This window comes from Salmo salar, chromosome ssa10, assembly GCF_905237065.1.
Source record: "Salmo salar chromosome ssa10, Ssal_v3.1, whole genome shotgun sequence".
In the NCBI taxonomy this organism is placed as follows: domain Eukaryota; kingdom Metazoa; phylum Chordata; class Actinopteri; order Salmoniformes; family Salmonidae; genus Salmo; species Salmo salar.
The window spans coordinates 125795436-125807686 of record NC_059451.1 but is presented as its reverse complement, the minus strand read 5'-3'; the positions used below and the strand labels follow the sequence as shown (position 1 = coordinate 125807686).

Genomic DNA, 12251 nt, shown 5'->3' with positions numbered 1-12251 from the left:
ATATTCTCACCTCACAGTAGTGTGGGTTAGGGTTAGTTATATTCTCACCTCACAGTAGTGTAGGGTTAGTTATATTCTCACCTCACAGTAGTGTAGGGTTAGTTATATTCTCACCTTACAGTAGTGTAGGGTTAGTTATGTACTCACCTCACAGTAGTGTAGGGTTAGGGTTAGTTATATTCTCACCTCACAGTAGTGTGGGTTAGGGTTAGTTATATTCTCACCTCACAGTAGTGTGGGTTAGGGTTAGTTATATTCTCAGTTCACCGTAGTGTAGGGTTAGTTATATTCTCACCTCACAGTAGTGTAGGGTTAGTTATATTCTCAGTTCACCGTAGTGTAGGGTTAGGGTTAGTTATGTTCTCACCTCACAGTAGTGTAGGGTTAGGGTTAGTTATATTCTCACCTCACAGTAGTGTAGGGTTAGTTATATTCTCACCTCACAGTAGTGTAGGGTTAGTTATGTTCTCACCTCACAGTAGTGTAGGGTTAGGGTTAGTTATATTCTCACCTCACAGTAGTGTGGGTTAGGGTTAGTTATATTCTCACCTCACAGTAGTGTAGGGTTAGTTATATTCTCACCTCACAGTAGTGTAGGGTTAGGGTTAGTTATATTCTCACCTCACAGTAGTGTAGGGTTAGTTATATTCTCACCTCACAGTAGTGTAGGGTTAGGGTTAGTTATATTCTCACCTCACAGTAGTGTAGGGTTAGTTATATTCTCACCTCACAGTAGTGTAGGGTTAGTTATATTCTCACCTCACAGTAGTGTAGGGTTAGTTATATTCTCACCTCACAGTAATGTAGGGTTAGTTATATTCTCACCTCACAGTAGTGTAGGGTTAGGGTTAGTTATATTCTCACCTCACAGTAGTGTAGGGTTAGGGTTAGTTATATTCTCACCTCACAGTAGTGTAGGGTTAGGTTATTATATTCTCACCTCACAGTAGTGTAGGGTTAGGGTTAGTTATATTCTCACCTCACAGTAGTGTAGGGTTAGGGTTAGTTATATTCTCACCTCACAGTAGTGTAGGGTTAGTTATATTCTCACCTCACAGTAGTGTAGGGTTAGGGTTAGTTATGTTCTCACCTCACAGTAGTGTAGGGTTAGGGTTAGTTATATTCTCACCTCACAGTAGTGTAGGGTTAGTTATATTCTCACCTCACAGTAGTGTAGGGTTAGGGTTAGTTATATTCTCACCTTACAGTAGTGTAGGGTAAGTTATGTTCTCACCTCACAGTAGTGTAGGGTTAGGGTTAGTTATGTTCTCACCTCACAGTAGTGTAGGGTTAGTTATATTCCCACCTCACAGTAGTGTAGGGTTAGGGTTAGTTATGTTCTCACCTCACAGTAGTGTAGGGTTAGTTATATTCTCACCTCACAGTAGTGTAGTGTAGGGTTAGTAATATTCTCACCTCACAGTAGTGTAGGGTTAGTTATATTCTCACCTCACAGTAGTGTAGGGTTAGTAATATTCTCACCTCACAGTAGTGTAGGGTTAGTTATATTCTCACCTCACAGTAGTGTAGGGTTAGTTATATTCTCACCTTACAGTAGTGTAGGGTAAGTTATGTTCTCACCTCACAGTAGTGTAGGGTTAGTTATATTCTCACCTCACAGTAGTGTAGGGTTAGGGTTAGTTATATTCTCACCTCACAGTAGTGTAGGGTTAGTTATATTCTTACCTCACAGTAGTGTATGGTTAGGGTTAGTTATGTTCTCACCTCACAGTAGTGTAGGGTTAGTTATATTCTCACCTCACAGTAGTGTAGGGTTAGGGTTAGTTATATTCTCACCTCACAGTAGTGTAGGGTTAGTTATATTCTCACCTCACAGTAGTGTAGGGTTAGGGTTAGTTATGTTCTCACCTCACAGTAGTGTAGGGTTAGTTATATTCTCACCTCACAGTCGTGTAGGGTTAGTTATATTCTCACCTCACAATAGTGTAGGGTTAGTTATGTTCTCACCTCACAGTAGTGTAGGGTTAAGGTTAGTTATATTCTCACCTCACAGTAGTGTAGTGTAGGGTTAGTTATATTCTCACCTCACAGTAGTGTAGGGTTAGTTATATTCTCACCTCACAGTAGTGTTGGGTTAGGGTTAGTTATGTTCTCACCTCACAGTAGTGTAGGGTTAGTTATGTTCTCACCTCACAGTAGTGTAGGGTTACTTATATTCTCACCTCACAGTAGTGTAGGGTTAGTTATATTCTCACCTCACAGTCGTGTAGGGTTAGTTATATTCTCACCTCACAGTAGTGTAGGGTTAGTTATGTTCTCACCTCACAGTAGTGTAGGGTTAAGGTTAGTTATATTCTCACCTCACAGTAGTGTAGGGTTAGGGTTAGTTATGTTCTCACCTCACAGTAGTGTAGGGTTAGTTATATTCTCACCTCACAGTAGTGTAGGGTTAGTTATATTCTCACCTCACAGTAGTGTAGGGTAAGGTTAGTTATATTCTCACCTCACAGTAGTGTAGTGTAAGGTTAGTTATATTCTCACCTCACAGTAGTGTAGGGTTAGTTATATTCTCACCTCACAGTAGTGTAGGGTTAGGGTTAGTTATATTCTCACCTCACAGTAGTGTAGGGTTAGTTATATTCTCACCTCACAGTAGTGTAGGGTTAGTTATATTCTCACCTCACAGTAGTGTAGGGTTAGTTATATTCTCACCTCACAGTAGTGTAGGGTTAGGGTTAGTTATATTCTCACCTCACAGTAGTGTGGGTTAGGGTTAGTTATATTCTCAGTTCACCGTAGTGTAGGGTTAGTTATATTCTCACCTCACAGTAGTGTAGGGTTAGGGTTAGTTATATTCTCACCTCACAGTAGTGTAGGGTTAGGGTTAGTTATATTCTCACCTCACAGTAGTGTAGGGTTAGTTATATTCTCACCTCACAGTAGTGTAGGGTTAGTTATATTCTCACCTTACAGTAGTGTAGGGTTAGTTATGTACTCACCTCACAGTAGTGTAGGGTTAGGGTTAGTTATATTCTCACCTCACAGTAGTGTGGGTTAGGGTTAGTTATATTCTCACCTCACAGTAGTGTGGGTTAGGGTTAGTTATATTCTCAGTTCACCGTAGTGTAGGGTTAGGGTTAGTTATATTCTCACCTCACAGTAGTGTAGGGTTAGTTATATTCTCAGTTCACCGTAGTGTAGGGTTAGGGTTAGTTATGTTCTCACCTCACAGTAGTGTAGGGTTAGGGTTAGTTATATTCTCACCTCACAGTAGTGTAGGGTTAGTTATATTCTCACCTCACAGTAGTGTAGGGTTAGTTATGTTCTCACCTCACAGTAGTGTAGGGTTAGGGTTAGTTATATTCTCACCTCACAGTAGTGTGGGTTAGGGTTAGTTATATTCTCACCTCACAGTAGTGTAGGATTAGTTATATTCTCACCTCACAGTAGTGTAGGGTTAGGGTTAGTTATATTCTCACCTCACAGTAGTGTAGGGTTAGTTATATTCTCACCTCACAGTAGTGTAGGGTTAGGGTTAGTTATATTCTCACCTCACAGTAGTGTAGGGTTAGTTATATTCTCACCTCACAGTAGTGTAGGGTTAGTTATATTCTCACCTCACAGTAGTGTAGGGTTAGTTATATTCTCACCTCACAGTAGTGTAGGGTTAGTTATATTCTCACCTCACAGTAGTGTAGGGTTAGGGTTAGTTATATTCTCACCTCACAGTAGTGTAGGGTTAGTTTATATTCTCACCTCACAGTAGTGTAGGGTTAGGGTTAGTTATATTCTCACCTCACAGTAGTGTAGGGTTAGGGTTAGTTATATTCTCACCTCACAGTAGTGTAGGGTTAGGGTTAGTTATATTCTCACCTCACAGTAGTGTAGGGTTAGTTATATTCTCACCTCACAGTAGTGTAGGGTTAGGGTTAGTTATGTTCTCACCTCACAGTAGTGTAGGGTTAGGGTTAGTTATATTCTCACCTCACAGTAGTGTAGGGTTAGTTATATTCTCACCTCACAGTAGTGTAGGGTTAGGGTTAGTTATATTCTCACCTTACAGTAGTGTAGGGTAAGTTATGTTCTCACCTCACAGTAGTGTAGGGTTAGTTATATTCCCACCTCACAGTAGTGTAGGGTTAGGGTTAGTTATGTTCTCACCTCACAGTAGTGTAGGGTTAGTTATATTCTCACCTCACAGTAGTGTAGTGTAGGGTTAGTAATATTCTCACCTCACAGTAGTGTAGGGTTAGTTATATTCTCACCTCACAGTAGTGTAGGGTTAGTAATATTCTCACCTCACAGTAGTGTAGGGTTAGTTATATTCTCACCTCACAGTAGTGTAGGGTTAGTTATATTCTCACCTTACAGTAGTGTAGGGTAAGTTATGTTCTCACCTCACAGTAGTGTAGGGTTAGTTATATTCTCACCTCACAGTAGTGTAGGGTTAGGGTTAGTTATATTCTCACCTCACAGTAGTGTAGGGTTAGTTATATTCTCACCTCACAGTAGTGTATGGTTAGGGTTAGTTATGTTCTCACCTCACAGTAGTGTAGGGTTAGTTATATTCTCACCTCACAGTAGTGTAGGGTTATGGTTAGTTATATTCTCACCTCACAGTAGTGTAGGGTTAGTTATATTCTCACCTCACAGTAGTGTAGGGTAAGTTATGTTCTCACCTCACAGTAGTGTAGGGTTAGTTATATTCTCACCTCACAGTAGTGTAGGGTTAGGGTTAGTTATATTCTCACCTCACAGTAGTGTAGGGTTAGTTATATTCTCACCTCACAGTAGTGTAGGGTTAGGGTTAGTTATGTTCTCACCTCACAGTAGTGTAGGGTTAGTTATATTCTCACCTCACAGTAGTGTAGGGTTAGTTATATTCTCACCTCACAGTAGTGTAGGGTTAGTTATGTACTCACCTCACAGTAGTGTAGGGTTAGGGTTAGTTATATTCTCACCTCACAGTAGTGTGGGTTAGGGTTAGTTATATTCTCAGTTCACCGTAGTGTAGGGTTAGTTATATTCTCACCTCACAGTAGTGTAGGGTTAGGGTTAGTTATATTCTCACCTCACAGTAGTGTAGGGTTAGGGTTAGTTATATTCTCACCTCACAGTAGTGTAGGGTTAGTTATATTCTCACCTCACAGTAGTGTAGGGTTAGTTATATTCTCACCTTACAGTAGTGTAGGGTTAGTTATGTACTCACCTCACAGTAGTGTAGGGTTAGGGTTAGTTATATTCTCACCTCACAGTAGTGTGGGTTAGGGTTAGTTATATTCTCACCTCACAGTAGTGTGGGTTAGGGTTAGTTATATTCTCAGTTCACCGTAGTGTAGGGTTAGGGTTAGTTATATTCTCACCTCACAGTAGTGTAGGGTTAGTTATATTCTCAGTTCACCGTAGTGTAGGGTTAGTTATATTCTCACCTCACAGTAGTGTAGGGTTAGTTATGTTCTCACCTCACAGTAGTGTAGGGTTAGGGTTAGTTATATTCTCACCTCACAGTAGTGTAGGGTTAGTTATATTCTCACCTCACAGTAGTGTAGGGTTAGTTATGTTCTCACCTCACAGTAGTGTAGGGTTAGGGTTAGTTATGTTCTCACCTCACAGTAGTGTAGGGTTAGTTATATTCTCACCTCACAGTAGTGTAGGGTTAGTTATGTTCTCACCTCACAGTAGTGTTGGGTTAGGGTTAGTTATATTCTCACCTCACAGTCGTGTAGGGTTAGTTATATTCTCACCTCACAGTAGTGTAGGGTTAGTTATATTCTCACCTCACAGTAGTGTGGGTTAGGGTTAGTTATATTCTCACCTCACAGTAGTGTAGGATTAGTTATATTCTCACCTCACAGTAGTGTAGGGTTAGGGTTAGTTATATTCTCACCTCACAGTAGTGTAGGGTTAGTTATATTCTCACCTCACAGTAGTGTAGGGTTAGGGTTAGTTATATTCTCACCTCACAGTAGTGTAGGGTTAGTTATATTCTCACCTCACAGTAGTGTAGGGTTAGTTATATTCTCACCTCACAGTAGTGTAGGGTTAGTTATATTCTCACCTCACAGTGTAGGGTTAGTTATATTCTCACCTCACAGTAGTGTAGGGTTAGGGTTAGTTATATTCTCACCTCACAGTAGTGTAGGGTTAGGGTTAGTTATATTCTCACCTCACAGTAGTGTAGGGTTAGGGTTAGTTATATTCTCACCTCACAGTAGTGTAGGGTTAGTTATATTCTCACCTCACAGTAGTGTAGGGTTAGTTATATTCTCACCTCACAGTAGTGTAGGGTTAGTTATATTCTCACCTCACAGTAGTGTAGGGTTAGGGTTAGTTATATTCTCACCTCACAGTAGTGTAGGGTTAGGGTTAGTTATATTCTCACCTCACAGTAGTGTAGGGTTAGTTATATTCTCACCTCACAGTAGTGTAGGGTTAGGGTTAGTTATGTTCTCACCTCACAGTAGTGTAGGGTTAGGGTTAGTTATATTCTCACCTCACAGTAGTGTAGGGTAAGTTATATTCTCACCTCACAGTAGTGTAGGGTTAGTTATATTCTCACCTCACAGTAGTGTAGGGTTAGGGTTAGTTATGTTCTCACCTCACAGTAGTGTAGGGTAAGTTATGTTCTCACCTCACAGTAGTGTAGGGTTAGGGTTAGTTATGTTCTCACCTCACAGTAGTGTAGGGTTAGTTATATTCCCACCTCACAGTAGTGTAGGGTTAGGGTTAGTTATGTTCTCACCTCACAGTAGTGTAGGGTTAGTTATATTCTCACCTCACAGTCGTGTAGTGTTAGGGTTAGTAATATTCTCACCTCACAGTAGTGTAGGGTTAGTTATGTTCTCACCTCACAGTAGTGTAGGGTTAGTTATATTCTCACCTCACAGTAGTGTAGGGTTAGTTTATATTCTCACCTCACAGTAGTGTAGGGTTAGTTATATTCTCACCTCACAGTAGTGTAGGGTTAGGTTGTTATGTTCTCACCTCACAGTAGTGTAGGGTTAGTTATATTCTCACCTCACAGTAGTGTAGGGTTAGGGTTAGTTATATTCTCACCTCACAGGTGTAGTGTAGGGTTAGTTATATTCTCACCTCACAGTAGTGTATGGGTTAGTTATGTTCTCACCTCACAGTAGTGTAGGGTTAAGGTTGTTATATTCTCACCTCACAGTAGTGTAGTGTTAGGGTTAGTTATATTCTCACCTCACAGTAGTGTAGGGTTAGTTATGTTCTCACCTCACAGTAGTGTAGGGTTAGTTATATTCTCACCTCACAGTCGTGTAGGGTTAGTTATATTCTCACCTCACAATAGTGTAGGGTTAGTTATGTTCTCACCTCACAGTAGTGTAGGGTTAAGGTTAGTTATATTCTCACCTCACAGTAGTGTAGTGTAGGGTTAGTTATATTCTCACCTCACAGTAGTGTAGGGTTAGTTATGTTCTCACCTCACAGTAGTGTTGGGTTAGGGTTAGTTATGTTCTCACCTCACAGTAGTGTAGTAGGGTTAGTTATGTTCTCACCTCACAGTAGTGTAGGGTTAGTAATATTCTCACCTCACAGTAGTGTTGGGTTAGGGTTAGTTATGTTCTCACCTCACAGTAGTGTAGGGTTACTTATATTCTCACCTCACAGTAGTGTAGGGTTAGGTTTATATTCTCACCTCACAGTCGTGTAGGGTTAGTTATATTCTCACCTCACAGTCGTGTAGGGTTAGTTATGTTCTCACCTCACAGTAGTGTAGGGTTAGGGTTAGTTATATTCTCACCTCACAGTAGTGTAGGGTTAGTTATGTTCTCACCTCACAGTAGTGTAGGGTTAAGGTTAGTTATATTCTCACCTCACAGTAGTGTAGGGTTAGTTTTATGTTCTCACCTCACAGTAGTGTAGGGTTAGTTATGTTCTCACCTCACAGTAGTGTAAGGTTAGTTATATTCTCACCTCACAGTAGTGTAGGGTTAGTTATATTCTCACCTCACAGTAGTGTAGGGTTAGGGTTAGTTATATTCTCACCTCACAGTAGTGTAGGGTTAGTTATATTCTCACCTCACAGTAGTGTAGGGTTAGGGTTAGTTATGTTCTCACCTCACAGTAGTGTAGGGTTAGTTATGTTCTCACCTCACAGTAGTGTAGGGTTAGTTATATTCTCACCTCACAGTAGTGTAGGGTTAGGGTTAGTTATATTCTCACCTCACAGTAGTGTAGGGTTAGTTATATTCTCACCTCACAGTAGTGTAGGGTTAGGGTTAGTTATATTCTCACCTCACAGTAGTGTAGGGTTAGTTATATTCTCACCTCACAGTAGTGTAGGGTTAGTTATATTCTCACCTCACATTAGTGTAGGGTTAGGGTTAGTTATGTTCTCACCTCACAGTAGTGTAGGGTTAGTTATATTCTCACCTCACAGTCGTGTAGGGTTAGTTATATTCTCACCTCACAGTAGTGTAGGGTTAGTTATATTCTCACCTCACAGTAGTGTAGGGTTAGTTATATTCTCACCTCACAGTAGTGTAGGGTTAGTTATGTTCTCACCTCACAGTAATGTAGGGTTAGTTATATTCTCACCTCACAGTAGTGTAGGGTTAGGGTTAGTTATATTCTCACATCACAGTAGTGTAGTGTAGGGTTAATTATATTCTCACCTCACAGTAGTGTAGTGTAGGGTTAGTTATATTCTCACCTCACAGTATTGTAGTGTAGGGTTAGTTATATTCTCACCTCACAGTAGTGTAGGGTTAGGGTTAGTTATGTTCTCACCTCACAGTAGTGTAGGGTTAAGTTATATTCTCACCTCACAGTAGTGTAGGGTTAGTTATGTTCTCACCTCACAGTAGTGTAGGGTTAGTTATATTCTCACCTCACAGTAGTGTAGGGTTAGTTATATTCTCACCTCACAGTAGTGTAGGGTTAGTTATATTCTCACCTCACAGTAGTGTAGTTCTATCTGTTGTTGTGACTGACAGTCGTCCACTTTGATGTAGTTGAGTGTTCCCACTGTCTTCCTACACTCTGGCTCTGTACCTACAGATACACACATTACAAACACACAGTACAGACTCAAACACAAGGTACGGACACAAACACAAGGTACGGACACAAACACACAGTACAGACTCAAACACAAGGTACGGACACAAGGTACGCACACAAACACAAGGTACGGACACAAACACACAGTACAGACTCAAACACAAGGTACGGACACAAACACAAGCTACGGACACAAACACACAGTACAGACTCAAACACAAGGTACGGACACAAACACAAGCTACGGACACAAACACAAGGTACGGACACAAACACAAGGTACGGACACAAACACACAGTACAGACTCAAACACAAGGTACGGACACAAACACAAGGTACGGACACAAACACAAGGTACGGACACAAACACACAGTACAGACTCAAACACAAGGTACGGACACAAACACAAGGTACGGACACAAACACACAGTACAGACTCAAACACAAGGTACGGACACAAACACAAGGTACGGACACAAGGTACGGACACAAACACATGGTACGGACACAAACACAAGGTACGGACACAAACACAAGGTACGGACACAAGGTACGGACACAAACACAAGGTACGGACACAAGGTACGGACACAAACACAAGGTACGGACACAAACACAAGGTACGGACACAAACACAAGGTACGGACACAAACACAAGGTACAGACACAAACACCCTGTAGATGATACTCACACATCTCACAGCAGCTGGTTCCTATCTGGCTGATCTTCCCCTGAACACAGAGATGGATTGACATATCAAATATATCATGTAATATAAAACACAATAGAGACATATCAAATATATCATATAATATAAAACACCAGAGACATATCATATATGTCATATAATATAAAACACCAGAGACATATCATATATGTCATATAAAACAAAACATAGACATATAATATACACATCATATAATATAAAACACAACAGAGACCTTTCATACATATCATGTAATATAAAACACAACAGAGTCGTATCATATATGTCATGTAATATAAAACACAACAGAGTAGGTGGACACCTGCTCGTCCTACATCTCTTTCCAAAATCATGGGCATTAATATGGAGTTGTTCCCCCCTTTGCTGCTATAACAGTCTCCACTCTTCTGGGAATGCTTTCCACTAGATGTTGGAACATTGCAGCGAGGACTTGCTTCCATTCAGCCACAAGAGCATTAGTGAGGTCAGGCACTGATGTTGGGCGATTAGGTCTGGCTCGTAGTCGGCGTTCCAATTCATCCCACGGTAGCACGGTAGTACGGTAGTAGCACGGTAGTACGATAGTAGCACTGTAGTACGGTAGTAGCACGGTAGTACGGTAGTACGGTAGTAGCACGGTAGCACGGTAGTACGGTAGGATTAGTGTTGGGGTTGGTTGTATTGTAGTTGTGTTGTGATGAGGGTTAATGGTTGTGTTATACTGTAGTTGTATTGTAGTTGTATTGTAGTTGTATTATAGTTGTATTGTAGTTGTATTAGTTATACTGTAGTTGTATTGTAGTTGTATTATAGTTGTATTGTAGTTGTATTAGTTATACTGTAGTTGTATTGTAGTTGTACTGTATTTGTATTGTAATGAGGGTTAATGGTTGTGTTGTACTGTAGTTGTATTGTGGCTATAGTGTTGTACTGTAGTTGTATTGTAGTTATAGTGTTGTACTGTAGTTGTATTGTAATGAGGGTTAATGGTTGTGTTATACTGTAGTTGTATTGTGGCTATAGTGTTGTACTGTAGTTGTATTGTAGTTGTACTGTAGTTGTATTGTAATGAGGGTTAATGGTTGTGTTGTACTGTAGTAGTATTGTGGCTATAGTGTTGTACTGTAGTTGTATTGTGGCTATAGTGTTGTACTGTAGTTGTATTGTAGTTATAGTGTTGTACTGTAGTTGTATTGTAATGAGGGTTAATGGTTGTGTTATACTGTAGTTGTATTGTGGCTATAGTGTTGTACTGTAGTTGTATTGTAGTTGTACTGTAGTTGTATTGTAATGCGGGTTAATGGTTGTGTTGTACTGTAGTAGTATTGTGGCTATAGTGTTGTACTGTAGTTGTATTGTGGCTATAGTGTTGTACTGTAGTTGTATTGTAGTTATAGTGTTGTACTGTAGTTGTATTGTAATGAGGGTTAATGGTTGTGTTATACTGTAGTTGTATTGTGGCTATAGTGTTGTACTGTAGTTGTATTGTAGTTGTACTGTAGTTGTATTGTAATGAGGGTTAATGGTTGTGTTGTACTGTAGTTGTATTGTGGCTATAGTGTTGTACTGTAGTTGTATTGTGGCTATAGTGTTGTACTGTAGTTGTATTGTGGCTATAGTGTTGTACTGTAGTTGTATTGTAGTTATAGTGTTGTACTGTAGTTGTATTGTAATGAGGGTTAATGGTTGTGTTATACTGTAGTTGTATTGTAGTTATAGTGTTGTACTGTAGTTGTATTGTGGCTATAGTGTTGTACTGTAGTTGTATTGTAGTTATAGTGTTGTACTGTAGTTGTATTGTGGCTATAGTGTTGTACTGTAGTTGTATTGTGGCTATAGTGTTGTACTGTAGTTGTATTGTGGCTATAGTGTTGTACTGTAGTTGTATTGTGGCTATAGTGTTGTACTGTAGTCATACCCCCTGGTCCAGACAGAGTTGGCGGTCGAGAGGAGGGCAGGTGGTCACTCTGGTCTGGAGAACCAGATCTCCTTTACTGTTGACACCACAGGAGTACTGACTACAGCCTTCATTTAGACTACTGTTGACCTGTAGGGTTAGAGACAGGGGGTTAGAGTAGAGCTAGTTTACTGTTGACCTGTAGGGTTAGAGACAGGGGGTTAGAGTAGAGCTAGTTTACTGTTGACCTGTAGGGTTAGAGACAGGGGGTTAGAGTAGAGCTAGTTTACTGCTGACCTGTAGGGTTAGAGACAGGGGGTTAGAGTAGAGCTAGTTTACTGCTGACCTGTAGGGTTAGAGACAGGGGGTTAGAGTAGAGCTAGTTTACTGCTGACCTGTAGGGTTAGAGACAGGGGGTTAGAGTAGAGCTAGTTTACTGTTGACCTGTAGGGTTAGAGACAGGGGGTTAGAGTAGAGCTAGTTTACTGTTGACCTGTAGGGTTAGAGACAAGGGGTTAGAGTAGAGCTAGTTTACTGTTGACCTGTAGGGTTAGAGACAGGGGGTTAGAGTAGAGCTAGTTTACTGTTGACCTGTAGGGTTAGAGACAGGGGGTTAGAGTAGAGCTAGTTTACTGCTGACCTGTAGGGTTAGAGACA

At 40.6% G+C, this 12251-nt stretch overlaps 1 protein-coding gene across 1 annotated transcript in view; it reads right to left on the bottom strand.

The window, feature by feature from the left end:
* vwf (von Willebrand factor) overlaps positions 1–12251 on the bottom strand; it is a 168686-nt gene that overhangs the window by 11331 nt on the left and 145104 nt on the right. The window contains exons 51-53 of the mRNA XM_045688600.1: positions 11616–11744; positions 9683–9722; positions 8882–8979 (exon numbers count right to left, since the gene is read on the bottom strand). Coding sequence (XP_045544556.1) covers positions 8882–8979; positions 9683–9722; positions 11616–11744 — 267 coding nt within the window. The remainder of the gene's footprint in view (positions 1–8881; positions 8980–9682; positions 9723–11615; positions 11745–12251) is intronic.